This window comes from Rhinolophus ferrumequinum, chromosome 3 (genome assembly GCF_004115265.2).
Source record: "Rhinolophus ferrumequinum isolate MPI-CBG mRhiFer1 chromosome 3, mRhiFer1_v1.p, whole genome shotgun sequence".
NCBI lineage: Eukaryota > Metazoa > Chordata > Mammalia > Chiroptera > Rhinolophidae > Rhinolophus > Rhinolophus ferrumequinum.
The window spans coordinates 4,331,334-4,358,731 of NC_046286.1; the positions used below are offsets into that span (position 1 = coordinate 4,331,334).

Here is a 27,398-nt window from a genome sequence, read left to right on the forward strand (position 1 = left end):
TCACCCCCATCACCCTCCTCAGCCCCAGTCTCTGTAAGCTGCTCTTACATCCATCATGTTGTGTGATTGTTACAATGCCCGGGGAAGAACCACACGGGAAGGATCACGGCCCCCATCTACTGATAGAGAAACTGGGGGCAGAGAGGCCATCCGGCTTGCCCAGGATCCCAATTAGACACAGAGCTCAGACCAGGAGCTGGGGTCCTGGACCCCAATGATCCTCCCTGTCGCTGGCCTCTGCTGCAGGGGCTCCCAGTTCTCCAAGAGAATCCCCTGGAGCCTAGGCAGCCCTGTGCTGTAATGCAAGCAGAATCCACAGGGCCCTTGGGGTGTGCCCAGGATGGCCTGACAGAGCCAGCAGGCGCAGCCCCTCTGCAGCTGCAGTGGGGAGAGGGAAGGGTCCCCGGCTGACACTGCCAGGTCCCAGACTCCTTGGTTTTAGGGTGGCTTGGGGCTGGGGGGAGAGAGAGAGAGTCTGATGTACCTCCCGCCTCAGGGACCCATGGGGATCCCGTGAAGGCAGAGAGAGGGCTGGACAGAGGAGGAAGAAGGGAGGAGTGGACAGAAAGGAAGATGGGGCTGAGTACAGAGAAAAGTAAGGGAAAAGAGAGTCTAGAAAAGAATGAAGAATGACAGAGGGTGCAGCCTTCCAGGCTAACAGGGAAGAGAGAGGAAGAAGAGAGAAAAGGGGGAGGAAAGAAGGTGAAGAGATGGGAAGGAGAAAGAGAGGAGGTGGGAGAGGCAGGGATGGAGAGATGGGGAAAGAGAGGAGGCAGCTAAAAAGCAGCGGGGGCGGGAGGAGGAAGGAGAGAGATGGGACAAGGAGAGAAAAGGGAGAAGAGGCAGGAAAAGGGAAATGAAGGGAGAGAGGAGAGAAAACCCAGAACCTGGAGAAAAAACCCACAACGGAGAGAGAAGACAGAATGAAGCATGAAAAAGGCAGTTCTGGAGCAGCCCCTGGAGGCTGACCCCTGCTCTCAGCCGTCACCCCACTGCCCAGCCCCCCACCCCTCACCCCCCGCCGGCCCCACACTCACCTTGTCCGCCGACTGCGAGGTACCAAAGAAGATGGGGATGAAGGCCAGCCAGACGATGCAGGTGGTGTACATGGTGAAGCCGATGGGCTTGGCCTCGTTGAAGGTCTCGGGCACCCCGCGCGTCTTGATGGCGTACACGGTGCACGTGACCATGAGGAGCATGCTGTAGCCCAGCAGGCAGATGAGGGACAGGTCGGAGATGTCGCACTTGAGCACGCCCCTGGCGAAGCGGGGGTCGAGCGTCCGCTGGTCCTGGAAGTCCACCACGGAGTGGGAGGGGTCCACCACAAACCACACGCAGATGCCCAGCAGCTGCAGCGAGATGAGGCTGAAGGTGATGGCCAGCTGGGAGGCGGGGCTGATGAAGCGCGGCGCGCTGACCGACCGCTTGCCCTGCTCGAAGATGCGGTAGATGCGGTTGGTCTTGGTGAGCAGGGCGGCGTAGCTGATGCTCATGCCGAGCCCCAGGAAGATTCGGCGCAGGGAGCAGGTCCCCAGGTCGGGCTCCGCGATCATGAGGAAGGTGGTGGCGTAGCACAGGAAGATGCCGGCCAGCAGCACGTAGCTCAGCTCGCGGCCCGAGGCCTTGACAATGGGCGTGTCGTTGTAGCGCATGAAGGTGAGCACCACGAAGAGCGTGGCCGCGATGCCCACCACGGCCAGGAAGAGGGGCAGCACGGCCCAGGGCGAGTCCCACTCCAGCTTGATGATGGGGATGGGCCGGCAGCCGGTGCGGTTCTCGGTGGGCCGCATGTCGTAGGGACATGTCTTGCAGTTGTAGCGGTCCACCTGGTACTGGTACCCTGTGCAGGGCTCACAGTGCCAGCAGCAGGGCATGCCCTTCACCGTCTTCTTCCGCTCACCTGGCTGGCAGGGCAGGCTGCAGATGGAGCGGGGCAGCTGCTGCCCACTCCCCGGCCAGTGCATCCGCTCTATCTGACAATGACAGCACGGAGGAGCGGGCCTCAGCACACGCCCCGGTGCCCTGCGCCACCCCACCCGTGGGCACCCTGCAACCCCACACCTGAATCACCCAGTTACTTGGCAAAAAAATCCAGCCTCCCAGGCCCCACAGACCTGCTGACTTCAACAGCTGGCTGTACATGAGCTCCCCGACATGATTGCCCTGTGGCTGACCTGTGGGGAATCTGGGGAGACTGAGCTCAGAGCAGAGCAGTGACAGGCTAGTCACACCGCAGAGCAAAGGGCTCAGGAGTCTGGTCCCAGCCCCTCGGCCTCGCTGCTCACCAGTGGCCCCGGCCCAGCAGCAGCAGTGTCACCTAGGAGGCGGCTGGAAAAGCGAAATCTTGGCCCACCCCAGACCTACTGACTCGGAATCTGAGTGTTAACAAGACCCGCAGTGAGGCGGGTGCACGCGGGAGTGGGAGAAGCGCGGCCCCTGGGGCCTCCTCCGGGCGGTAGCGCAGGGAGCTGAGGCCCATAGACACGACAGACAAAGGTGCAGTCAGAGGACACTTAATGTGCGCCCAGGGGTTAGTGTTTCTTTACATCTTGCTCTAAATTAGTGCTGGCCACCATCTCACGTCCCTAAACACACGATGCTGTGAGCAAAGGAGCCACAAGAGCATGGGCACTTACCATGAATGTTACAAAATTCTGGAAAGCTAGCCCCAGCCGAGCTCCAGGCACTGGGCAAAGGGAGCTGAGCACACTTGGGAGCCATATTCAAAGCATCCGTTCTACATGAAGTGACTCTTAGGGAAAACATATGCTTAGAGAGCAGTGGGCCGGCCTGGACGGGTGCCACATATACGCCAGGTACTCACTCCTGGAGTAAGAATAACCAGTTGGCTCCGGGCCAAGGGGAGGTTTCAGAGCTGAGGAACAAGTTGGGGTGGAGAATCCATGGCCTTATGGAGGGGGGAATAAAACCTCGAGGAAGAAGCTTGTCCTGTAGCTCCCTGGTAGTCAAAGAGCACAGCAATGACCAGTGCCACCATCCTGCCAGAAAGACGGGGCAGGACAATGCCTGTGTGCCGGAGATGTGAGACTGCCAGGGAAGGACCTTTCCCAGGAAGACACGGGGTGATGGTGGGTGTCCTGGAAAACTCTAGCTCCAGTGGAAAGAGCCGTGAATGTGGTCACACTCGGGGATCACAGTTCTGTTGCTAGCTGGCTGTGTGGCATTGAGCAAACACTTCAACTTCTCTGAGCCTTTGTTTTCCATCTTATCCAGTGACAGCAGATATAAAGCCACTTTGCCCTTTGTTACTTAGGGTGGCTGCCACGTAGAAGTCATAACGCAAACTCTTTTATTTCATCAGGACATCAGCCCCACGAGGGCGGGGGCTTTGTGCTTGCTTCCCTGCTGCCTCTCCAGCCCCCAGACAGGGCCAACACACAGTGGGGGCCAGTGGATCTCTGTGGATCTATAAGAGAAGTTGTAAGTCCGGGCACCGGCCATAAGAGGCCTCCTCAGACCCTGGAAGAAGACAGTGGGCAGGCAGGGGGAGGCCTTTTCCTCGGCCCCCTGAGCCTTCCCTGCTCTGTGGCCCCCACAGCACAGCCTAAACTGAGCACTCAAGGAGAAAGTGGGGAAGGTGTGGTAGTTGAGGTCCAGAACCTCCTTCTCCCCTCCCGCACCCCAACTCCATGCTGGTGGAGGGATCTTGTAATACTGGGGAGGAGACCTTCAGGGGAGTCTACTGCAAGCCCCACGCCCTCACAGCCTGCCTTCACTTACCACGTCTGTAGCATGGGGTAATAATAGTGCCTGCTTGCCTCTCAGGCCTGTTGTCCTCACAAGAAGGTCACATGTTAGGACAGCAGACCTATACAGCAGGTGCTCAGCATGCATTTGCGGCTGCCGCTGCCGCTGCTAGAGAACTGAGTCACTGGCCCCACTGCTCCACCCACTGCATCAAAAGGAGACACGGCTCCACTTGGCCAAGTGCTCCCACCTGCCCTGTTCTGTCTGTCTGTCTCCGCTCAGCAACCCAAGGAGCCTCCCCATAGGAACGGGCCCTGTCCCCACAGCGCTGTGTGGCCTTCAGAATGCCCCTCAGGCTGGGTTTCCTGAGATCCTTCCTCCCACTGAGAGGCTTGTTGGGTTAAATGAGACCATGGGCAGAAAGTGCTTTGAAGAACTCCGGGGGCTCATCATTAGAAGAGATTAGTACAAGAGGAGACAGCGGGGACATCCACGCAGCTCTCCCGGGATCGGGAACAAGGACAGCTGAGGCCAGACGTGGACCTGGGCCTCTGGAAACTCTCTGGTCCGTCTAGATGTCACATCGTGCCCACTCGAACACGGCTCACACCTTCACCTTGCAAGGTAGAGACCAAGTCCATAGGCATTTCCTTGGGGAATGAACCACAGGTCCTTTCTCTCTAAAAACACTACTCTATTTCACGGCTGGGGACACTGAGGGCCAGAAAGGGAAAGCCACCATGTCCCTGGGACAACGGGAGCTGGGAATGTGTGGCTAGGAGGACCCAGGAGAAGTTCCTTCCCATCCTCCCATAATACCCAGAAAAATGACGGCCTTCCAGTGAGGTGTAACAGTGCTGCAGGACTAACTCTCATACAGCTCCCTATCGACGTCTGACTGACCGCTTTGCCTTGAGACATCCCCCTCTGTCCACACATGGCCCCTCGTCCTCACCTTTCTGCCCCACACCCACCAAGCCTTTGTGCTATTTCCCTCCAGTAAACCGTCCATCCACAGCTTTTTGTCCTGCGAGTGGGCAGCAGGCAGGAAGGCCCCAGGCCACAGGAAAGGGCAGGGCCAGAAGTCCCGCTGCCCTGTCCTCTGTTTCGGGGTGGGGGCCTCAGAGGTCTGGGAGGGGGCAGGGGAAGAAACTCCATCTTGGCTGCAGCAATCCTGAGGATCAGGATTACTGAGGTGCTGCCTCCCCTCAGTTCCCCGACCCCGGGGTTGGGAGGGGGTGAGTGGCTCTCTCCGTCCCCTGGGGCCCCTCCCTGCCCTCCTGCCAGGAGCTTACTCTGAGGTGCAGGTGGTCAGTCCAAGAGCCGATGACCTTGTATTCAGCAGAACCATTGCGCAGCTGGTACTGGTAGATGTCATAGCGCCCAGGCGCGTCTCCATTCTCATTGAAGGTAACGGGGTTCCCTGCAATGCCTGTGGGGGCCGGTGGGTGTCACACAGTTTTTTTGCTGAGCCTCTACTCAAAGGCTGGGAGGATTATGAGCCCAGGACAGAGACGCCCCTGGGGAAGCCCCTGCATGGAACATCTGGGGAGGATTCACCCTTTGGAAACACGTGAAGAGACCCCTCACTCCCACCCCACAGAGCCCAGGACCCCTTCCCCTGGCTGCCTGGCCCAGGACACCTGGGTTGGGTGGTGCTGCGCCCTGTGCCCCCACCTGAGAAGTTGACACTGCGGATGTACTTGAGCAGCTGGGTGCCGTCCACCGGGTCCATGCGCGGGCAGAGCCCCACACGGCCCGGACACAGGTCTCGGTGCATAGCGTGCAGTGCGTGGCCCATGGCGTACACGGCGTCAATCACAAACTGCACCTTCCCCTCCTGCTCGTAAGCTGAGTCCTGCCCAATGCGCTCGCGGTCTGCAATGAAACGCCCAGAGGGGGGCGCCCATGAGGCCCACCGTCCTCGCAGACAGTGCGCTGAGAACCAGAGCAGCCCGCCGGAGCCCAGGAAGGTGGCACAGCCCTTCGCGCACCCAGGTCTCCTGGCTCCTAGCCCCTGCTTGCTCCACCGCCCCAGGAGATGGTCTGATGGCAGTGCCTGGGGGACAGCCCCAAAGTGTGAAGGGGAGGGCCCACTGCTCTGACCACTGTGCCACTGGACCCTGGGTCTTGTGGCCCCGGAACAGCCATGGCAGTTCCCCTTGTCACTGTCGTCCTGTGGCCATGGTACCTGCCTTCCGGCCCCCAGCCTGGCCTGGGCTAATCATGGAAGCAGCTGGCCCTGGCACAGACCAGGAAATCACTGTAACAGGAGCTGTCACTGAGGGCAGTTGTGCCCCTACAGCAGCTCACCCATAAGCAGCCACGCCCGCCAGATGACACTTCCCCCCAAACAGGGTTCCAGTGGGGAAACTGAGGCCCAGAGCGGGTGAGAGCCTGGCCGTAGTCCCTCAGGTTTCAGGACCTAGGTTTCCTGATGCCCTCATGGCTGTTAGTTGCTCCAGACACCGGAAGTCACCATTGTCCCCACCCACTCCTCTCCCAAGTCAGTGACCCCCCCCATAAGCCAGGGTGAGTAAACTTTGTAACATGGGAACCCACCCCATGCCCTTCTCACTGCAAACGGCAGTGGCTCCCCAGAGTCGTGGGCCCAGGGCTCTGGCCTCCCATCGTCACCCCCTGGGCCCTGGGGTCATCCAACCCCTCTGCTCTGGGCCCCGTGCTCGCTCCTTGGCTGCCTGAGGCCTCAGTGTCCTCTCAGTAAAAGGGGGTCATAATGCTGCCCCCCCCAGAGGTGCTGTGAGCCTTAAATGACATGAGGTATGGAAAACACCCGGCACAGGGTAGGTGACAAGCCACAGGATGACTGTGCTGAGTGGTCAGAGTGAGGGGTTTCTGAGGTAAGTGACAGAGGTCCCTGGGCTGGGATGGCTTTCTGGAGGAGGAGGTGCTTTTCCTGGCCTGAGCCCTGGGTAACAATGATGATGAAGAATAAGGGCGGCTGCTAACTTCTACGGAGCACCTTCTCGGTGCCCAGCATTGTTCTAAGCTCTTTACATATATTAACTCATTGAATCTCACAACAGTGCTGTGAGGTGAGGAATTACCCCATTATAGAGATGAAGAAACTGAGGCACAGAAAAACTCAGTGACATTCCAGGACCATGCAGAAATGGATCTGAACCCAGGTATGCCGCTCCAAGCCTGTGTACCACACTATGTTTGAGGGATTGCAAAAGCCAGATTTGGGACAGGAAAGTGAGGAGGGGAGGGGAGGAGAGGAGGGGGCAGGGACTCTGAGGTGAGGACATGCGGGCAGGATGGCAGGGAGGGGGCAGAGAATGTCAGAGCACTATGGAAGCCCAGCTTACCCTCCTGAGACCACAGCCCCTGCACACAGCATGGCCGGCAGCCTCCTCCCTCAAGGCCAGGACAAGAAAATTAACCCTCATAAGCCACCCCCACCCTGTGTCACCCTGCTACAGGGCCTCCTGCCAAGGTAATTCCCCAGCAGGCAGCAGGATGAGCAGCTGAACCTGCACCCAGCCCCGTGGGCCACTGGCCTGTGCTCTAGTATCTGTTGTGTGGGAGCCAGGTGGGGCAGGGTCAGCACCAGGCCCTGACCCCCTGGGAATTCCAGAGGTCACTGTGTCCATCCCCCTCCTTTGACACCTCACAGGCAGACACAGGTACAGGGAAACACACTGCTATACCTGTGGTCTGCTCCACCATCTAATGCCCTCACACCTGGAGGGAGAGTCACTGCCCCACCGGGATATCAGACGACGGGGCTGTGGCATGTACGCCTCCTCAGCTGGCCAGGTCACGCAGCTGACTCTGTGGCCAGGCCCCCACCCCGTTCTCAGCTTAGCTCACTCAGTAGATACTCACAGATTGCTGAGTGGACACTAGAAATCATGGGACCACAATGCTTCGGATGGCAGGACCATAGGGATCCTCTGCTCCAATTCTGTCCTTTTACAGAAAACTGAAACCCAGAGAGGGAAGCCCCAGGTCCCACAGCCAGCCTCTTGGTGACAGGATGAGCCCTCGCAGCTCTAGCCCCTTCCCCTGCCCTCCATCCCAAGATGCACTTGACCTGAGGCCCCAGGAGTCCCCAGCTCACCCCCTGGGTTCCTGCATTTTTACCCAGTGACATTCATCGTGACCTGCCTGCCCAGGGCTCCCACAGAGCTGGTGGCATGTCTCATATCCCTGTCTTGGCCACCAAGACCCTGTGACCAAGGGCTGAACTTGGCTCCAGATTCTCCAAACTTGGGGTCAGAGATCAAGAGTCACCAGTACTCAGACTGGACAGTTTGGGGACAGATGTCCAGTTGGCTCTGGGGGCACTGTTTGGTCCAGACAGCCCACAGCTCTGTGGCGTGGCCTTGGGGCTAGAGACGGGGTGGGTTCCAAGGCCGCCTCCCTGTTTCTCTCCAGTCAGCTAAGCCCCTCTGCACTCGCACGAGATTCTCTGGGCTGAGATCCCAGCTCTACCAATGCTTCTCGCTATGTGACCTTGGACCTGTCACTTCATCTCTCAGGCTTCAGTTTCCTCATCTGCAAAGTGAGGATAATGACGGTTCCTACCTCAGAGGGCCAGGATCAGGGCCCGATGAGGACTAATGGGTTAATATTCACAATAGGCCATAAAGAGGGGCCTGGTACTTGCCAAGTGCTACAGAAGTTGGTTAAACACAAGGGTTTTACAGATGCAAGCCCTGCCCTGCCCTGGAGCTCTGGGCCAGCAGAGCTTTGCTAACAGGCAAAGCTATTTCTAGGCCAAGGCACAGAGACAGGATGAATGTGAAAGCAAATTCTCCAGCTTCACCAGCCTGCCCTCTGTCTGAGGCCTCTGATCACAAGGCTCTGAGAGCTGGGAGAGAGATGGAAGGGACAATCCTGTCCCCAAAGGGTGACAGAGGGGACAGGGTGGCCTGGAAAGCCCCTGCCCTGGACCCCACACTCGCTTCCCCAGCCCCCAGGGCCTGTCCTCTGCAGCCTGAAGAAGGTAAAGCTCAACGGCCCCGCAGTTCCCATTACACCCTCAGTTCATATGGATGAGAAACTGAATTATTAACCAGGACAGAGCGGGAGGAGGCTGCGGCCACTGCAGAGAGGAGGCAGCTCTCTCCCAAGGCCAAGGACACACCCAAGCTGATGGATCCTGGCTGCACCTCTGCGACTGAGCTGCCCTCAGCCTCTCCGCTCCCTGTGTCCCCAGAGCTGCTCCTCAGCACATCCGGCTGAAACATCCAGTCCTGGGCCATTCAGGTCCTGGACCAGGTGCTCTCACTGGGGTCACACCAGGGAAGCTGCCTCTGCCTGAGGAGGCTCCTGTGGGAAGGTGCTGGGTCCTGGGGGCCCTCGGCGGCCCTCGAGCACGGCCCCCTCCAAATCCCCACCCCAGAGCTGTCATAGTGCTAACCATGGACTTCTAGAGACTTCTCAACACACTTTCACATCCTTGATGTTTGTCTCAAGTCTATCCCCAGCTACCATGACATGACCTGCAAAGGACCTTTACTTACAAGGGAGCACTAGGCCTCGAGCATGCCCTCTACACACTCACACACACTCACACACACACACTCACACACACTCACACGCATTCAGACACACACTCACACATTCACACTCACACACACACTCACACGCATTCAGACACACACACACACATTCACACTCACACACAGACACACACACACTCACCCACACACACACTCACACATTCACAAATACACACACTCAGACACACTCAGACACTCATTCACACACTCACACACACACTCACACACCCCTCAAACCTGAGGGCCCTCCCCCCAAGTCCCACAGGGAGCAACAGTAACAGAGCCTAAGTGCACTCCCACTTGGCAAGGGGTGCAGGAATCACAAACAAAAATTAAACAAGGACAAGACGCTCTGTGCTGAACGCCTGAAGCTGTGCCCATAACCAGGGCCGCTCTCCACACAGCCCCTGGCTCCTCAGCAAATAACCCAACAGCATGGCTGGCGCTCACAGAAAGCCTTCGCAGAGGAGGTAACGAGGTGTGCAGGTGGTGGGACGAACGCAGAGTCTTGCAGGAATCCTAGCACCTAGTAGGTGTTCATACATACCTGGGGATTGGCCTGGCTGGTAAGTGCAGGGCTGGGATTTGAACCTGGAGCTCTCTGACTCCAAAAGAGTTTCCACTATCCTGCACTGTCCCTCCCCTCCTTCCCCCTCCATCTAGCCCCTGCCCTGCCTCCTTCGCCCAGTACCAATTGTCAGACCAGGCCTAACCAGGAGTCTGCAGGGCTACTCCTTGTCTACAAGGATAGAGGAGGTGGGTGGCCACGGAGGGAAAGGGGGTCAGAAAATCCCCTCTCGTGAGTGGGTGGGACCCACAGGCCCAGGCAGACACACCGCAGTTCTGCGAGGAAGCAAGACACACATTTCTGAGAGTTAGTGAAAGAGATAAATTCCAGACACACAGCAGCAGTGACAGCAGCAACAGTTTGAAGATGTCCTAATTGTGTCCCGGGGCACAGTGAGCAGAGATGTGTTTGGCTCTGCCACAGGTGACAGCCAGCCGGGGAACCATTGGGAAAGGATTTTCTGTCAAAACCGGGCAGCTGTGGTTACTACGGTGACTGCAGCCTTTGTCTGCAGGTTGTAAATTGTAATTGAAATGAGTTTTCAAGGTTGAAATATTCAGAGCTCCTCCTTGACTCCCCCCTCACCTCTCCACAGCTCTCCCCGCCCAGTGCAATCCTCCTGAGTTCTACACACACACACACACACACACACACACACACACACACACTCGTGAAGCAGCTCCCTCACAGACTACAAAATCAACCAGATATACCCCCACGTATTTTCACATCTACACATACAGAGTAGCAACACACAAACCTGCATGCCTTTGTACACACGTCTGTACACATGTTCAAACATATACATACAAACACACACAAGATAATATAGTCACACAATTAGCATGACATGCATACAAACATGTTGTGGTCATTCTGATTCTCTCAGTCTCGGTCTGAAAAGCCCCGCAAGCAGGTCCTGACAAGGATTCGCATGCAAGTGTTTTATTTGGGAGGCGGTGACCTAAAGCACTAGTAGGGGCTGGGGGAGTGAGACGGGGAAGGAGAAGCAGCCAACACGGGGGTGGGCTCGGTCCTGCTGGGGCCCTCCAGGAGACGACGCAGCAGGTGCCTCAGGGTTGTGTGGTCTGAGGGGATCAAGACCGCAGCTCCTGCCAGTCTCAGGCTCAGGGCTGCTCCCAGGGGCACTGACTCCACTGGCTGAGCAGCGATGGTGAGCGCTGAGGGGACCCAGCAGTGTCTGCGTGCCCACGCACAGGTCCACACATGTAACCCAGCATAGATATATGCATATACCACACATGTCTACACACACAGAAACTTGCATTTACATACAAATATGCAAACACATATACCAGCTTTTGTTCCTTGGGCAAACTTCGGAAGTAGGATGAGAGGGTCCCAGGATGCCCCCAGAGAGAGCTGTCTGGGGTAGCAGACCAAGCAAGCACAGCTGGCACTGGCTCCCGGCTCTGCCATGGACCAACTATAAAATCCAGGCCACGTAACTAGTCTCCTAGAGCCTCAGTTCCCTCAGATGTAAATTCAAGATAATATTACTTACCTTGAGGAGCCACTGGGAGGAATCAAGGAGACGCAGATTTAAAACGCACAGCATCACACCTCGTGCACCGCAATCCTCTGTAAGCCTCAGTGCTCCCGGCCCCACTGACACACCGCCACCAGGGAACTCCCCGCCCCCAGAGGCTGCCACACCAGCCCAAGGCCTCCCCTCTGCCCTGTCTCGACCTGGCACGTGCTGGCTCACACACACACACACATGCACCTGATGTGCGCAGACAGGGGCCCAGGTCGGCTCAGTGTCCACACACAGCTAGGGGAGAAAGCCGCCACGTTGTGCTTCCTGGCCACCCCCCTTCTTTCCTAACTCCACCTGTGGTCCAGCCATTCTCCTGTCACCTCCCTGAAACAGGCAGGTCTGAGGGTACCTCAAGTCCTGAGGCTGAGGCCAGGCTCCACCACCCCTGTCTTGCCCAACATTCCTGGAAGTCACGTGGCAGGCTCTCCCTCACCCAGAATCACACACTTGTCCTGCAGCCGCGCAGCATGGTTTCTGCTGGCCCCTCCCCTCGAATTTTCAGCCTCCACCAGGTCACCTGCTTTCTAGGGGATCTCTGAAAAACTCAGCCTGGTCCCCTCCATTCCTAGGTCTGTCCCCAAAACTCGACCTCAGCTCTGCACCACCTTTTATCCCAGGGAACGCTGAGCCAGCCCGAGTGTCTGGGGGATTACTGGTTGGGGCAGAGGGGGTGTGGAGGCATGCCCAGCGGGGGGGGCTCTTGACTCTCAAATATCCTTCCCAGCTCCAAGAGCTATGTGGTAGTATAGCCCAGGGCTCCACAACCTTGAGCTAGCCACACACCCCTTTTGAAGGAAAACAATTCTTGCAGACCCCCAAGAATGGGACCCTGGGATGAAAATACTGACGGGAAGCTGAAGTCCTGGCTATGACGGTGACTTCCAGCTGCCAACGATTGCAGCAGCTGAGAAGTTGTCTTTGCAGTTGGTAAAGCTCACTTCTGGGTGGCCTTTGAATGAAAATGCAGTGTTTGAGAATCATCATGGAACTCCTGGGTCCCTAGAGTCTGACCTCAAGAATGTGTCTCTAAATGTCCACAGGCCCCAGTTTGAGAAATAGGACATGTGTATCGGGGCCAGATGGAAGCAGCTTGTAACCCCCCTGCATGCAGCCTCTCATGGGCCTGGCGTGTTGCTTGGCATCTGTGAAGTGAGGTTGGCAGCCAGGACCATTAGAGAACAGTCATATCTGTGGCTGAGGCCATGCCTGGGACCTGCAGGCCAGCTCCCAGAGGCTGTTCTCGGCCACTCACTGGTTCTGAGGCCTGTGCGCCTCAGCCCAGGAGCTTGGACTTAGGTCTCCCAGGGGGGTAGGATCCGGGACAGGGGGTGAAGGGGCGAAAGCTCTGGGGGCCTGAGTCATGCTCACCCCACATGTACATGGAAACCCTCTCTCTCCCGTCACTCAGCCACACTCCTTCCCCTTCCAGTATCTAGTGTTCCCTCTGCTGGATCTTTCCATCAACATAGAAATACTCGCGCGCTGTCATTTCTCCCATTGAGACAAACAAAAACCCTCTCTTGACACCACTTCACCCCTAGTAGCATCCGTCTTTCTCTGTTTACAATAGAACTGCTCAAAAATGTCCCGACTCACTGCCATCAACTTCCCTCCTCTGCTTTCCTCCTGACCTGCTCCAATCCGGATTTTGCACCCACCTCTCCAAGAAAATTCCAGGTTGCTGAGGCCGATGGTCCATTCTCAGCCCTCATCTCACTGGGCCCCTCAATAGCATGTGAGGGATCGGTCACTCCCTCCCCCTGATGCCCGCGCCTCATTCCAGGACTAGTTCAGGTTTCCCTCCTGCCTCCCTGGCAGCTCCTGCTCAGCTCCAGGGCCAGCCCTCTCCCCACCCCCTTGTCATTCCAGTGTCCAGGGCTCAGTCCCCTGACCTCTAACTACACTCACTCCCTGTGCTCCCAGCCAGTCCCATCCGTATGCTGACAGCTCCCCAAATTACAAGGCCAGCAGGGCCTCTCCACTGACAGCAGGTTCTAGGTCCCACTCCACGTGCCACAGGGACACCCCACAGGCATCTCATTCTCCACGTGCTAAACTGAACTCCTGACTTTCTTTCTTCCCAGCCTGACGCTCCCTCCCATCCCCCCATTTCAGTTCATGGCCAAGAAACTTGGAGTCACACTTGATTTTCTGTCATCTTTCTCTACCTCAAATCCTTCAGCCAACTCTGTGGCCACATTGCGAAACTTAGGAAAATCTGACCCCTCCCACCAAGGCCACGGCGACCACCCTGCTCCAAGCCCCCAACACCTCCCACCTGGGCTACAGCACTGGCCTCCTTACTGGTCTCCCGTTCTATCTGCGCCCCTATCTCCTCTCTAGGCAGCAGCCAGAGCGAGCCTGTTAGAACATAGATCGGATCACATCAGTCCTCTTCCAAACCCGGCCACGGCCTGTCAGTCTGCATAAAAGACTAAATCCTTACAAACTGCCTGCAAGGCTACATGACCTGTGCCACCCAACCTCGTCTACCTGTGGCTCTCTCTGCTTCAGCCGCATGGGCCTCCTCACTGCTCCCCAGACTTGCCAGGTCTGAGCCTCGCTCAGGGCCTTGGCACAGCTGTGCCCTCTGCCTGGCATGCTCTTTCCCACGTCTCCACATGCCTCACTCTCACTGCCTTTAGGCCTCTGTTTAAGTAGCACCTTCTCAGTGAGAACTCCTGAGCTCCCGATTTAAAGGCAACATCCTAAGTCTCCCAGCACTCTCACTTTCCCTCCAAGAGGCCTCCGGGATCTACCCTCTCTGGTCTCACTGCGAGGTCCTCTTTTGAGGCCTACACTCTGCTTCCGGGAGCACACATTGTCTGCAACGCCACATTATCTCCCACCTGCAGGGGGAGCTCCTCCCAGAGCCCAGCACAGGACTAGGCACACAGTCGGCCTCTTAGTAAACACTGGTTGAACAAGTGAGAAGCAGCACTGAGGGGAAAGGCCCAGGATCCTTCCGGCCACTACACGGCTGATGGCTTGAGCAAATGTGAGTTTCTCGAATGGGTGAAACTCACACCCAGTATCCTGGCACACAGTAGGTACTTCCAAATGTTGGTCTTCCTTCCATTCCCCAAGAAGGAGGCTCCCTCAGTTTCTTTTGTGAATGTGAAGGTGGGAAGGTCCTTCAAAGCCAGGCTGGAATAGCCAGGAGGGCCCTGGTGCTAGGGTATCAGCTGGCTCAAGGCAAAACATCTCTGGAGTCAGACAGCCTGGGTTCAAATCTCAGCTCTGCTACTTACTACCTTGTGACCTTGGGCAACCTCTCTATGTTTCAATTTTCTTATCTGTAAAATGGGTTGCTGTGAGGATCAAATGCAAAGCACTAGAACAGAGCTTGACAAGTAATAAATGCTATATAAATATTAGCTGTTGCTGTTATGGCGATTACCATAGGCTGGGTGACGGGCGTTTCCCATGTATTCCCAGCTGCCAAGCAGCCACCCGCCCTCTCAGAGCTCCTGGTCCCCAGGAGCAGCAAGCAGTAAATTTCTCCTAGTTCCTCATAAACCGGGCCTTCCTCCACTCTGCCATCACCTGGCTGGCAGTACTGTCAAAAAGACAGATGCCACATCTGCCTTGTTTACGGCTTTAGTTCCCAAACCCTGCTCTCAGGGAGGGGGCCGGGAGAGGAGGAGGGGGGCGGGCATGCCCTCCCACAGGCCTTGACAGCTGCAGATGCCCACTCAGTGACCCCCCTCTCGCTCAGGTGTAGGGTGATCCACACACAGGCCATCTGCAGGAGTTTCCGGCAGATCACCGATTATGCAGACTGAGACAGGCCATTGCAGGGTTTGAAAGAGGACTGATGTGATCCGATCTATGTTCTAACAGGCTCACTGCTGGGGACAGGACCCCGGGGCAATGGGAGTTGGTGATATGGTTCCCATTTTACAGATAAGGAAACTGAGGCCTTAGGAGGGGAAGTGAGATGCCCGAGGCCACATGGCAAGGACATGGTAGCACCAGGATTCACACCCAAGTCTACAGACTCTCATAGCTATACTCTTATGTGTGAGAAAGAATGGGTGCCCACCCATACCTCCTCACCCTTACCACTTTGAGACACATCAGCCCACTCTCCAAATGCCACTCTTCTGAGACTTTGTCTGGTCACAGAAACCCTCATGGCCCAGGCACTAGACAGACTAGAGTGGCTGAGGAATTAACGCCCTCCTGGAGAACTACCAATGATTGACAGGAGTTGGTGTATTCATCCCCAGGCCCCCCGCACACCAGTGGGATGACTGAACACTGTGCTCCTCTGTGTCCCCAGAGCCCCAGGGAAGTAAAGCTCCAGCTTTCTCAGTGGTAACCTGCTCCTCCGTATCACACCCTTTATGGCAGCTTTCCCTCCCCTACCTGTGTTTCCTGGTTTCCGCTCCCAAATAAACTACTTGCTCTCCAATCCTTGTCTTGGAGGGAATTCAACTGAAGACAGCCTTGAAGGGTAGATCAAATCTCCCCAAGTATTCCACGCCAGGATGAGACGTTCAGAAGGCCACTGGGCCCATCTGTTGACCTGGGTGGCAGGGGATGCATTTGGCAGACTCAGCACAGGAGTGGTTCCCTGTGAGATCTCGGCAGGGCTGGCAGGGCCTGTGGGACTAACAGGCAGAGGCAGACTGTTAAATCTGTTAGCATCGAGGCGACCAGAGCGGGCCAATCCCAGGCTGCCAGTGTGGATGGGGCAGGCATCCTGGAAGAGGTGAGTGGAAGCCAGGCTCTGGAGACAGAGGGGTAGGTGGAGAATACAGAGCTGGCTGAGGGCAAGAGAGAGGGTCCTGGAGGAGTGGGAGTGGGGGATGGAAGCAGGAGAGGAAGAGCAGGCAAGGGCACCAGCTCTGGAGCCAGGCTTGCCTGGGGGTGACTCCAGCTCTGCCAATTCTCCAGCGCTGTGACGTTCACAAACTGCTTCAGTCTTCTCTTCTGTAAATGGGCACAACACCTGTGACAGCCTATACCACCCACCCTGGGGATCCAGGATCTTGTAACTGGCAGTATCGGTACCGATAGAGTTGGACTGTTAAATTACCCAGTTGCCTATAAATCCCATCTCTCCCACTCTCTATATTAACGACAACCATGTCATCAGCACCTCTCCTAGGCATCGTTTTTCAGCCAGCCTCTTCATACACTTTACCTCCAACCCTCACAAGAACCCATTAGGATGGGTGTTGTTTTCCTTGTTCTACAGACAAGCTTCTGAGACTCAGAGAGGTTAAATAACTTGCCCAAGGTCACACAGCAGGTGTCAGATCCAGACCCAGGTGAGTCCCCTGCCCCCTTCAGGTGCCCAGTCCAGAGCCAGCACTTTGTGGGTGTCACCCTGCTCCTCCTGGCCAGACGTTCTCCCTGGGACCAGCTCAACTCAAACCAGGGCAGGGCTGTGGGAAGCCAGGGCTGCCTCCCCCTCACCCAGGGTGGGCCTCAGCACCCACAAATATTCCAGCAGCTCCTCCACTCCTCACGTCACCCAGAGACGGGGCCACACAAAGACTTTTACCAGCCTCTGCTGGGGCGTCAGGTGCAGCAAGAAGGACCCAGGTTAGCTGTGAGGTGCTGTCCTTCCATTCCTCCCCGTGAGACACACCCTGTGTTCACTCCAGCTTCTGCTCCTTTGCCCAGCCCTTCCCTCCCGCCTGGGGTGCATGCTATACTCCCTCAGATTACCTACCTCTCCCTCTGAGCCACCCACACTTTGCTGCACAGTAGAACCACCTGGGGCACTTTTTTAAAAATCCTGATGCCCAGGTTGTATCCAATTCAATCAGAATTTCTGGGGGTGGGAGTCAGGCATCAATAGTTTTAAAGGTCCCCAGGTGATTCAGTGTGAGCGAGGCTTGGGAACTACGGTTCTCACCCAAGTTTCCCAGCCCTAAATACCCATAAAATCACCTGGGGAGCTTTAAAGAAATGCCATAGCCTAGGACCCACCCCTGAGTTCTGTTCAGTGGGTGTGGGGCCCTGGTATGGTTTTAGAAGCTCCCAGGTAATTCTAACGCACAGCCAGGCTTGAGAGCCACCTTCTTACTGTTGACGAACCACCTCCATTAATGCTTTCTCACTTGTGCTGAGACCACTCTCTGGGCTGGCTCCCCACCAATCCCATTTCTCAGATGAGAAAGCAAAGACCCAGAGAGGCCACAGAGCTTGCCTCACAGGGAAGCGCTACACTCTTCCGAATCCTGCTCTGGTCCTCCTTCCCCGACCTGCTCTGACAGTCAGCCCAAACACCTCCCTGAGGGCTGCTAGAGAGGAACCCCTCTTCCTGATTCACCCACTCAGCTGGAAGTGTTCATGAATCCTGACCTGAAGACTGAGTCTGGACAGAGCCTACATGGACGGACCAAGGCCTTCTCCCCACCTGCCCCTCCCAGAGCGAGAGGTGACTCCGTGCCCTGGGCAGGTAAGACCAGTTATCCATCTTCCAGTCTCACCCATCCCCATTCCAAAGCCATGTCCAATGAACTATAGTCCGGGTGACCATACAATTTTCCATCCCCTCTTGGGCACTTCTGAGAATAAAGGGGGATGCTCTCAATAATTATGCCAGGAGAAAAGGAATGAACAGAATGCACGGTCACCCTACCCACGAGGGCTCAGCCTCCCATGCCCAGACATGTTTGGACTTCTTGCACCTTTGCTGTGATTACTGCCTAATGAAGGCATTTGCTGTGCAGCCTTGGGCAAGGTGATTGCCCTCTCTGACTCTCCATATCCTCCTCCATAATATGGGAATTCTAAAAGCCCCTAGAGTTGTTATGAGGGTGAAATGAGATGATGTCTTTAAAGTGTCTGGAACACAGCACATGCACAATAAACAGTGGTATTTATGGTTATTAGCTCACCCAGGAACATAATCCCCTATACAAGACAAACACGCACACGCACCCCTTCTCCCTTAGATATACCGACTCATGCACACACAATCACACACAAGTGTGTGTACACACACTGCCACCTACATCCACATAGGAACTTGCCTGGGCCCCTAGGGGATACCCACAGTGCTAAGTGGCAGTGCTAAGTCCCAGCAGGCCCTGGCCACCAGAGGGCACCATGCTCCCCACCCTCCTCAGTGTGCTCCCTCCTCCCTAGCCCTTTCGGACTGCCCCACTGCCTGCCAACAATTCATACAGCATGTCCCTGCAGCCCACTCAGGGGCCCCTTCGTCATCTGGCCCTCTGCCCCAGCTGCACTGATCTGTCCAGGAGGACATGAGGAAATTCCTCATCCTTGCACAGGCACCGCTCAGGCCGAGGGGCACCCAGGACCCTCCCGGTGTCACTGAGGCTGGGTCCTGGTGCAGAGCTGCCCAGACCAAGAGCACATAAGGACCCACATCCAAATGTGGAGGCACCATGATGGCAACCTAGGGGGCTGAGGGCTTAGAGGTCAGACCTGGGTTCAAATCTTGCTCTACCACCACCCATTTGTGAAACTCAGGTCCCTTTTCTTAGTTTCTCTGTGCCTGTTTTTCTATCTGTAAAATGGACGCATTGTGCCATCCTCACGTGGCTCATCCCCTGTCCTTTTCAGGACTCTGCTCAAATGTTACCTTTGCAGGGAGGCCATCTCTGTTTTATCTGTTTTATTTGTTTCTACTGCACATTTTCCTTTCACATAGTCTACGTTTACTTATTGATCTTGCTTTTGTCGCTCTCCCCACTAGAGTAACTAGGATAAAAACTCCAAGAGATTTTTGACTCTCCTTCACTTCACTATCCACTGTGCTTAGTTCAGGCCCAGGCACATCCTGGAGTCTAACTTGAGTTTGTTGAGTGACTGAGGGAATCCGGAGGGGTTAGAGATGGTTTCTGTAAAGTGCTCAGACCGCCAACGTTAGGATTTGACACAGGGCAGCTGGGGTTGGTTCAGTTCTGTGGGCTCCAGATGAACCCCCAGGCGGCCACAGGCTGGACGGTGCCTCTGCCGAGACCCAGGAGTCCCTTCCCCACTCAGCAGCGTCACCCATGGCTTGTATGAGACACCACAGCAGTTTCTATCACCATAAGCCTTTCCATCCCCAAGCCTTCTCAGGGTCTAACTCTGAATTGGCCCTGGCCCCGCCCCCCTCGGGCCCCCAACTCCGCTCCCAGATGCCAGCCCATCTCCTCGTCACGTTGCCTGGGCCCCTGGACACTCCTGCCCCTGTAGTGTCGGCCACAGGCGCCCCTTACTCGGGGCTCGCAGCCTTTTCCCCTACAGCCCCACCCACTCAGGGCCCTCCTGGCCCCGCCCCCTAAGACCTCCAGGGCTCGGACCCAGGCCCCGCCCGGCGCGCGTGCTCACTGGTGCACTTCTTGAAGTGGCTGCCCTTCTTGAGCGCGTGGCGGCTCAGCTTGCAATGGAAGTTGTCCTCCCAGAATTCCGCAAACCAGATGTTGCGCCGGTTGTTGTCCAGCGTGCGGCTGGAGAAGTAGCGGTCGAAGCCTGGCAGGGAACCAGGACGTCAGGGCCTCGTGACCCCCCTTCTCCACCTATCCCCAGCCCTTCCTGCTTCCTCCAGGCTTAGAGATGGCCTAGGCGGAGGGAGGGAGGAAGGGAAGAGCAGGGCCCAGGTGGAAAACACAAAATGTGGAGCATTTCATTTCACTCAAAATGAAAAGAGCTGTATTAAGTCCCAAAGGGACTATGTGTAATCTTACAAGTGCTACCTTTCTGGAAGAGAAGTACACCAGGAGGATTTTCTGCCTCCTTTAACTACCAAAATGCTAATATCGGGCCTTTTTCAGAAGGAGCTACCTGGAGGTCCTGAGGTTAGAGCAGAGAGAGGCTATGGGGATGCCGGAACCTGGAAGCACCTGAGTTCTCTGGTTCCGACAAGAAGCCCAGACCAGAGAGGGTAGGGGATGACCCAGGTCACACAGTAAGACCAGGACCTGGACTTGATCTTCTCCCTTCAAGCGCAGAGCTTCCCCAGCGCTGACAGATGCAGCCTCCTCCGCCATGTGCTCCTGGGGATACCAACTCTGCTCCAAGCCCAGGAAACCCTGTTCCACGGTGGGCAGGCTGGCAGGTGAAAAAAATGCCCATTCTCTCCTCCCAAAGCCTCTTCTGCATTGGTGAGTGTTCCATGTAATGTGCACAGTTGACTCAGCTACTTGGGACAGGCCAGAAGGCATGAAAGCCCAATGGGGCCCACACCAAAGGGGAGCTTCCTGTCTGTGGCTGGGTCCAAGTGGAGGCTAACGACTAACGGCGCGGTGGGAGAAACGCTGGCATTGGTGCTGGACTGGCCCAGAGCAGGGTTTCTCCACCTCGCACTTTGGGCCCGATCTTTCTTTACTGAGGGGCTGTCCTGTGCGTTGCAAGATGTTGAGCAACATCGCTGACCTCTGCCTACTAGATGCCAGTGGCATCACTCCCCAATTATGACAAAAATGTCTCTAGACGTCGCCAAATGTCCCTGGAGGGTCAAAAGCACCCTCAGATGAGAACCACTGCTCCAAAGGCGTTTGAACCCAGGACTTTCCTGGCAAGTCCCAGAGAGAAAAGGGACTTGTCAGGAAAGTCCTGGGTTCAAATGCCAGCTCTGCCACTTACTAGCCACTGTGTCACTTTATCTCTCTGAGCCTCAATGTATTCACCTACTAACTGTGGATAAAAAAAGTGTCTCACGTGGTTGCTGGGAAGACTAACTGCGATGTCTGTAAGGGGCCTGGCATTTTAGGTACCAAGAGCATAGCTATTATTTTGTGTTTATTATGGTTTGAGGCTGAGAGGGGTGGTGTGGAAACTGCTGCCTGTGCTCCCTCTGCCTCGGGGTGAACAGAGGACACTGCTGTGTGACCTTGATCAAGTCCCTCCCCTGATCAGGCCTCTCTGTCTCCTGGAAAGTTTGGTGGAGGCAGGTGTCTGCAGGCCTTTCGATTGAATGGAGCGAGAACAGAGGAGAAGGCCCTGGGAGCCTGCCTCCCCGTGGTGAGGTCCCTGGCAAATCAGGCCGTTAATGGAAACTTAATGCCTCACTCCCAGCAAGGTTCCGGCCAGACCAGTGTGTTCCTGCCCAGAGTGACCATCGGTTCTGTCCCAAGAGGCAGGGACGCTGAGCAGGGCAGGCCCCAATGCCTGCCAGATGCAGGCAGGCTCTGCAGGGAGTTCCCTGCCCCTGGCACAGCACCCTCTTCGTGTAGTCTGCTGGCAGCTCCCCGCCCCTTCCAGCAAAGGCCAACCTCCAGGCAGGATGAGGGCCTCGTCCCAGATGGAGAAGAGATGGGAGTCTATGAGGATGAAGGAGAGTCCGTAATAAACGAGCCTCCTGTGTATAACATGTCTCCCACACTCAAAGATATCTGACAAGGGAGGGAGAAAAGTCCTGAAGCTGGATTCGTATCCTGCTGGATTGAGTGTGGCCAAAAAGGCCTCCCAGCCCAGAACGTCAGCACAAAGAGGCTGTGGGCCAAGAAAGCAGACAGACAGGATGTGGGAAGATGAGGAGTGGGAGAAGCAGGGAATGGCGGAGGGGAGCAATAAGAAGGGACAGTTAGGGATGACACTGCCGGTGGTGGTAGGCGAGAGGTGGGCGTGCTGGGCCTACCTCGCACAGACATCCTCTTGGGGAGGATGGTGACAGCGCCCTCAGCCACCTCCTCCAGGTGCAGCACAGGTGCGATCTTGGAGCCCCAGCTGTCCGAGCCCATCCAGAAGAAGTGGCCTGTCTGGTTGGCCTTCCGTGCAGCCTCCAGCACGCGCCTGTGGGGACACACAGCAGCCCAGCCCAGCCGTGTCTGCGCATGCAACTGCCTCCACCCTGGCCATACCGCTCGTGGGCCCTTGGCTGGCCCCTCCCCCAGGCACACACCTCTGCCCTCACAGCCCATGCCTGTCCCCAAGGCTATGCCTGGATCCCCCACCCCCGGCCCACATGAGCCCAGGGCCCACGGCTGCCCCAGAACCCATGTCTTTCTCCCCAGGCCCATGGTGCCCCGCCCCTGGCCCAGAGCTACCCCTCTCACCCATACCACCCATGTACCCCTAGCCCTGCCTGTCTCCTGGCCCTCGCTGCCTACAGGCCCCATGTGCTCCCTCAGACCCACTCCTGTCCCCTAGGGCCACATCTGTCCCTACAAAGACCACACCTATTTCCCTAGGTCTATACCTGCCCCATGTCTGACCCAGGCTCCCAGAACCCCATCTGCCCAACCCCTGTTCTCTCAGGTTCATGTCACCCTCACCCACATCTCTTGGCCACTTCTCATATTTTTACACACACACACGCACACATGCACGCACACACGCATGCACACACACACGCACACACACACGGACACCTACACCCTTACCCCCTCTGCGCTTGCTGTTCCCCTGCTAGCAATGCCTTCTCCACCCCACCTCCTTCTGTGCCAAAAGTCCAGGTCCTTCAAAGAGCTGCTCCCCACACCCTCTCGGATGTGGGAGAGGGTGCGGGCGGCCTCCGGTGGCAGTGGCCTTAATCAAATCAGGGGCCCTGGAGCCCAGCACAGGGCTGAGGCCCCGGGAGCTGCTCCGTCAGTGCTCAGCAGAGGCATGAACTAAAGGGCCCCTCAAAGACCTCTCCTAGGAGGAGAAAAACAAGGAGGACTGGGCAGAATTCCCCCACCCCAGCTCCTTCCTTCGGGTGAGACTGGAGCATAAAGGAAGCAAGCAACTTGGTCCAGATCACACAGCAAGTGAGAGGAGGGGATACTAGAAACTGGCCAGGCCCCTCCCGTGGATGAGGGCCAGGACACAACTCCAGGGCTTGGGGTGGCTGCTGGCCCTGTGGGAAGCAACGTACTGCAGAGGACAGCCTGTTGCTGCCTGGAAGAAACCTGTTTCCAGGCCCCCGAGACCACACCTTCCCTCCGCCACCATCTCCTGACTCTGGACATTTCCAGCCCCCAGACCTGCTGCAGCGCCCCCAGGGCCTGCTCTCAGAACCATACCCACAGCCCTATTAATACCCACTTGCATCCTGCCAGCCAGAAATGACCAAGCTTCCATCCCTGCAAAGTCACCTGGGTTTATTTTTACTTCTGTTTACTTCTGGAAAATGCATGTGGATTTCCAGAAATACCCCCACCATCCACCACACTTCCTACAGCCACTCCAAGTCAGGCTAAGGCCCGTCCCCCTCCCCCAGGGGCCTGCAGTAGGGGCGTATCTGGGTGGGGTGTGCTGCCTGACAAGTGCTGGGCTTTGGGGTGGGAGTGGGAGGCAGGAGGGCAGGGACTGGTGATTGAAGTGAGGAAAAAGCTCAGAAGGGCCCCTCCCAGGAAGTGGCTGACCTGTGGGCAACAGGAACCTCCGGAGCCAGAATTAGGGATCCTGCAAGTTTTGAGGGGGTCAGAAGCAACCTCTGCGCAGCTCAGAGGAGTCAGATGGACTCCGAAGATTCCCCCTCCCTGGTCTTTCGCTGCCTGAGACACCTCCATTAGAGCTGCTCCTTTCAGCTTTTGAGGCCTTAATGATCTCCCAGAACTTTCCGCTCCATCGCTTCATAGACCCAGAATGTCTCCTGGGGCAGCTCTGTTTTGCTGCAGTTCAGGAGTCCAGGATGAGCTCTTTACCAACTGGGGGAAAAGTATTAGGAAGAATGGGACCCAAAGTGGACTCTGGTTAGTTAGCAATGGGAAAGGAGCCGTATGGTGGCAGCCGGTGGGCAGGGAGGCCTGAGGGCACAGCAGCTCTGACAGCTCAGGCAGCTACCTAAAGGCCGGGTCTGGGGTGGACCACCTCTGCTGTCTCACCCTCCTCTGCAAATGCAGGGGTGTGCCTCCCCCACCAGACTCGGAACAGGGGCTGTGTTTCCCCTCAAACTGGGGCCCATAAGGGCAGGGCTGTGTCTCCCCTCAGCCTGGGGAATCACGGAGGCCTGGCCCACTTTGGCCCTGACATCCAGTCTCAGAGAGGTGGTAACACGGGGAAAGGCAGTAAGAAGGAAAGCAGGTTAGGAGGGGCGCTCAGGGGTCATCTTTTAAAGGCACCAAGTTTCTGACCTGTGACCCAGGACCCAGGGGCAGAGAGATGGGCTGGCCCAGGGTTCGGGCTCCGGAGTCCACCTGCTCCCATTCTGCAGTTGCAGAAACGAGGCCCAGGAAGGGGACAATACTGCCCACAGTGGTGTGTGCCCAAGCCAGGACTAGAACCACAGCGTAAGCGCCTTCTTCACTATTCTGAGCTCACTACCAAAGAAAAGAGGAAGGTACTGAGGGGTGGCCAACATGTATTAGGTGCCTACTGCGTGCCAGAGAGCTCTAAGCCCTTTATGCACAATCTTGCAAACACTATCAGGCAGGTATCATTAGCTCCTTTTTTAAAGCAGAAAAGCCACCCAGAGAGGTTGAAAAACTTGCCTGATGTCACAGAGAGCAGGAGGAAGAGCAGGATTAGAACCTAGGTGCTCAGACCCCAAGCCCAGGGCCTTAGCCCCTCCACAAAAATACCTGCTTCCCATCCCGGGTTCGTAGAACGGATGCAGGACACAGAGGGGGAAGGGCAGGGATGCCCATTCGCAGTAGCCTGTGCCCCCCCACACACAAGGGTGTCCCAGCTCCACACTCACCAGCCCACCCCTCGCCCTGGATCCCAAGCTGGGGTCAGACTTGTCTAGCAAAGCCGCCATCAGGGATCCCTGGCTCCCAACCCCTGCCCCGCTGCCCGGACCCTCACCTGATGTCATCCTCATTGGCAAAGATGATGATGGCCCTGGCGTTGGACGTCTCCAGGAGGCGCCGAATGATCTTGTCAAACTCCCCTGGCTTGGGCTCCCTCGGTATCTTCACCGATTGGGCAATACACACGCCCCCTGCAGGAAGGATGCCAGTAAGCCAGGGTGGGCAGGGGAGCACGAGTCTCCATCCCCTTCACCCCCCACCACACACTTCCTCCAGGAGAATGAGGGTGGGGGCTGCCCAAGCTCCCCAGCCTGACTCCTAGCCCTGAGTTCCAATCTCTGGGCACAAGCTGTGTAGTCAGGACAGCCACAGTGAAATTTTGGTTCCACCAGTCACCAGCTGGGTGATCCTGAACATGTCACATAGTTCTCTGTGCGTCAGTTTCCCCATACATAAAATAGGCTGCTGGCAAGAGGCACTACAGCATCGTATTTAGGAGCTAGTCCTGCCTATGTTCAAATCTCGGCTCTGCTACTTACTGCTGTGTGACCTCAGGGCAGTTACTGAACCTTCCTGTTCCTCAAATACCTCACCTATAAAGTGAAGATAAGAATACTACCTACTTCATAGTTGTTATAAAGCTATGTGAGTTAATGCATATAGATACAATAATATCTGGCACCTAGCAAGTGCTTAGTAAACACTGATGATTTTCATTGTAAACACTTCATAAGGTTTTTTAAAGAAGTAAATCTGAGAATGAGAAAAAACTGCCCATCCTGGGGCATTAGTGCGCCCCACACCCGCATCTGCACACACCTCCCAGAGCTCTTGTTTCCAGGCTCTGTGCTCATCAACAGGCCCCTTGGAAAGAGCAGGGCTCATGGCTGTTGACTGGTACCCACACATCCTGGGCAACGGTGCTGCAAACCCAGCTACGTTATCGTCCAGGTCTTCCCAGGTTCCTGTGCAGCACTCACTCACAGGCCCCTCAGAGAGTAGGCTCTCCAGCTCCCACCCTGACCTGGCAGGGTGCCTTGACACCTCAGCCTCCCCGCATCTTATTTGTGATCAGATTCCCAGCGGGATGCTCCAGAGAGCCCAGGAAGGCCATTCGAAAGGAGTGCTTCACATAGAAGAGACTTTTTTATTTATTCTAGGATTGCAAAAATGACTACACTGTGCTACACTACCAGAGAACCCAGTAGAAAGCAGCTTATAACTCTAGCCTCTTACATTACCTTTATTATACAGCATGAAGAAACAGAACTTTTTTTTAATGACAAATCAAATGCTGTTGCTTTCCTAATAACATTCTTTAATAAACTCATTTTAAAACTCTAAATAAATAAATACGTGCTTTGGGTGGGGTGACTGGAGCAGCTCTGACGGGGACCAGGGGTCATTGGGAGCCCTCCTGTCACTCTTTCTCTGGTCCATGGCCCACCTGGCTGGGTCCTGAGGGAGGGGACCCAGGCCCAGCCTGCCCCTCCAGCTCATTTCTCTGCAAGGAGCCTAGTGCCAAGTCTGCATCAGGATGCAGTCAACACGCCGCAAAGCCCGACTCACGCCCAGGCTGTGCTGCTCACGGAAACGCTGGGAGCCTTTTTACTTCACCCAGCCAGTTCCCAGCCTCAGACGTGTCCCTCCAGTGCTGGTCAGGGACAGGTATCATTCATGTTCTTAAATATGCCCTGATCTCCGGGTACAGAAGCACTTGTGGACTACTGTTCTCCTCATTAAACGTATTTGACAGAGGAGGAAACTGAGGCTCAGAGAAGAGAAGTCCCTTTAGTTTTTAGGGAACTAAAGCCACACAGTTCCCTGCCTTACTGGGATACAGAAGGGTATTCCCATCCAGGAAATAAGATCCCCAGGGCTCCTGGTGGCAGAGTCAGGGCCCAGTTGATGGAAAAGCATGGGGGATTATTCTTAATGAAGCCAGCCACTTTGTTAACACCGCCACCGTCCCCTGAGTCCCACTCAAGGGTCTCAGCCCAGCTCCACTTCAAACAGGACCCCTTCGGGCCCCAGCCAATGCTTCAAACCATCCACCAGGCTAGGCACCCCGGGCCTCCCAATGGCCTCCTGGTCCAGGCTGGGGCCACCTGAAGCTTCTACACAGGCTCCACGCACCCGTGTTGGGGCCTGAGCTGCAAGGGGCTCACAGTGCAGGGGGACACAATCCCCACAAGTCCCCGGGGGAAAGGTGCCAACACCCAGCTCCGCCCAAGGAGGGGCCTCTACCCATGGGCTTAGTGCCAACCAGGCAAGACTGCCCAAAGGCGGTGACCCTGAGCTGAGTCTTACAGGGAGGAGGAGCAAGCAGCCAGGTGGGCTGCATTCTGGGGGGGACGAGGTACGCACACTAGAAGTGGGGCAGCTCTGTGCCAGGTGCTGGCCGGGGCTGGGGCCCTGCCCCCAGGAAGTGTGCCCCC

The 27,398-nt window shown here is 56.4% G+C and overlaps 1 protein-coding gene across 5 annotated transcripts in view; it reads right to left on the bottom strand.

Moving 5' to 3' along the window:
- The window catches only part of GRM4 (glutamate metabotropic receptor 4), a 118,076-nt gene that overhangs the window by 13,893 nt on the left and 76,785 nt on the right, over positions 1-27,398 (bottom strand). For 3 of the 5 annotated variants that reach the window (XM_033101061.1, XM_033101054.1, XM_033101079.1), the window contains exons 4-9: positions 25,016-25,151; positions 21,924-22,078; positions 19,676-19,816; positions 5,386-5,586; positions 5,004-5,140; positions 1,038-1,973 (exon numbers count right to left, since the gene is read on the bottom strand). In XM_033101061.1, coding sequence (XP_032956952.1) covers positions 1,038-1,973; positions 5,004-5,140; positions 5,386-5,586; positions 19,676-19,816; positions 21,924-22,078; positions 25,016-25,151 — 1,706 coding nt within the window. The remainder of the gene's footprint in view (positions 1-1,037; positions 1,974-5,003; positions 5,141-5,385; positions 5,587-19,675; positions 19,817-21,923; positions 22,079-25,015; positions 25,152-27,398) is intronic. The other 2 variants (XM_033101088.1, XM_033101070.1) reach the window with 1 other exon arrangement.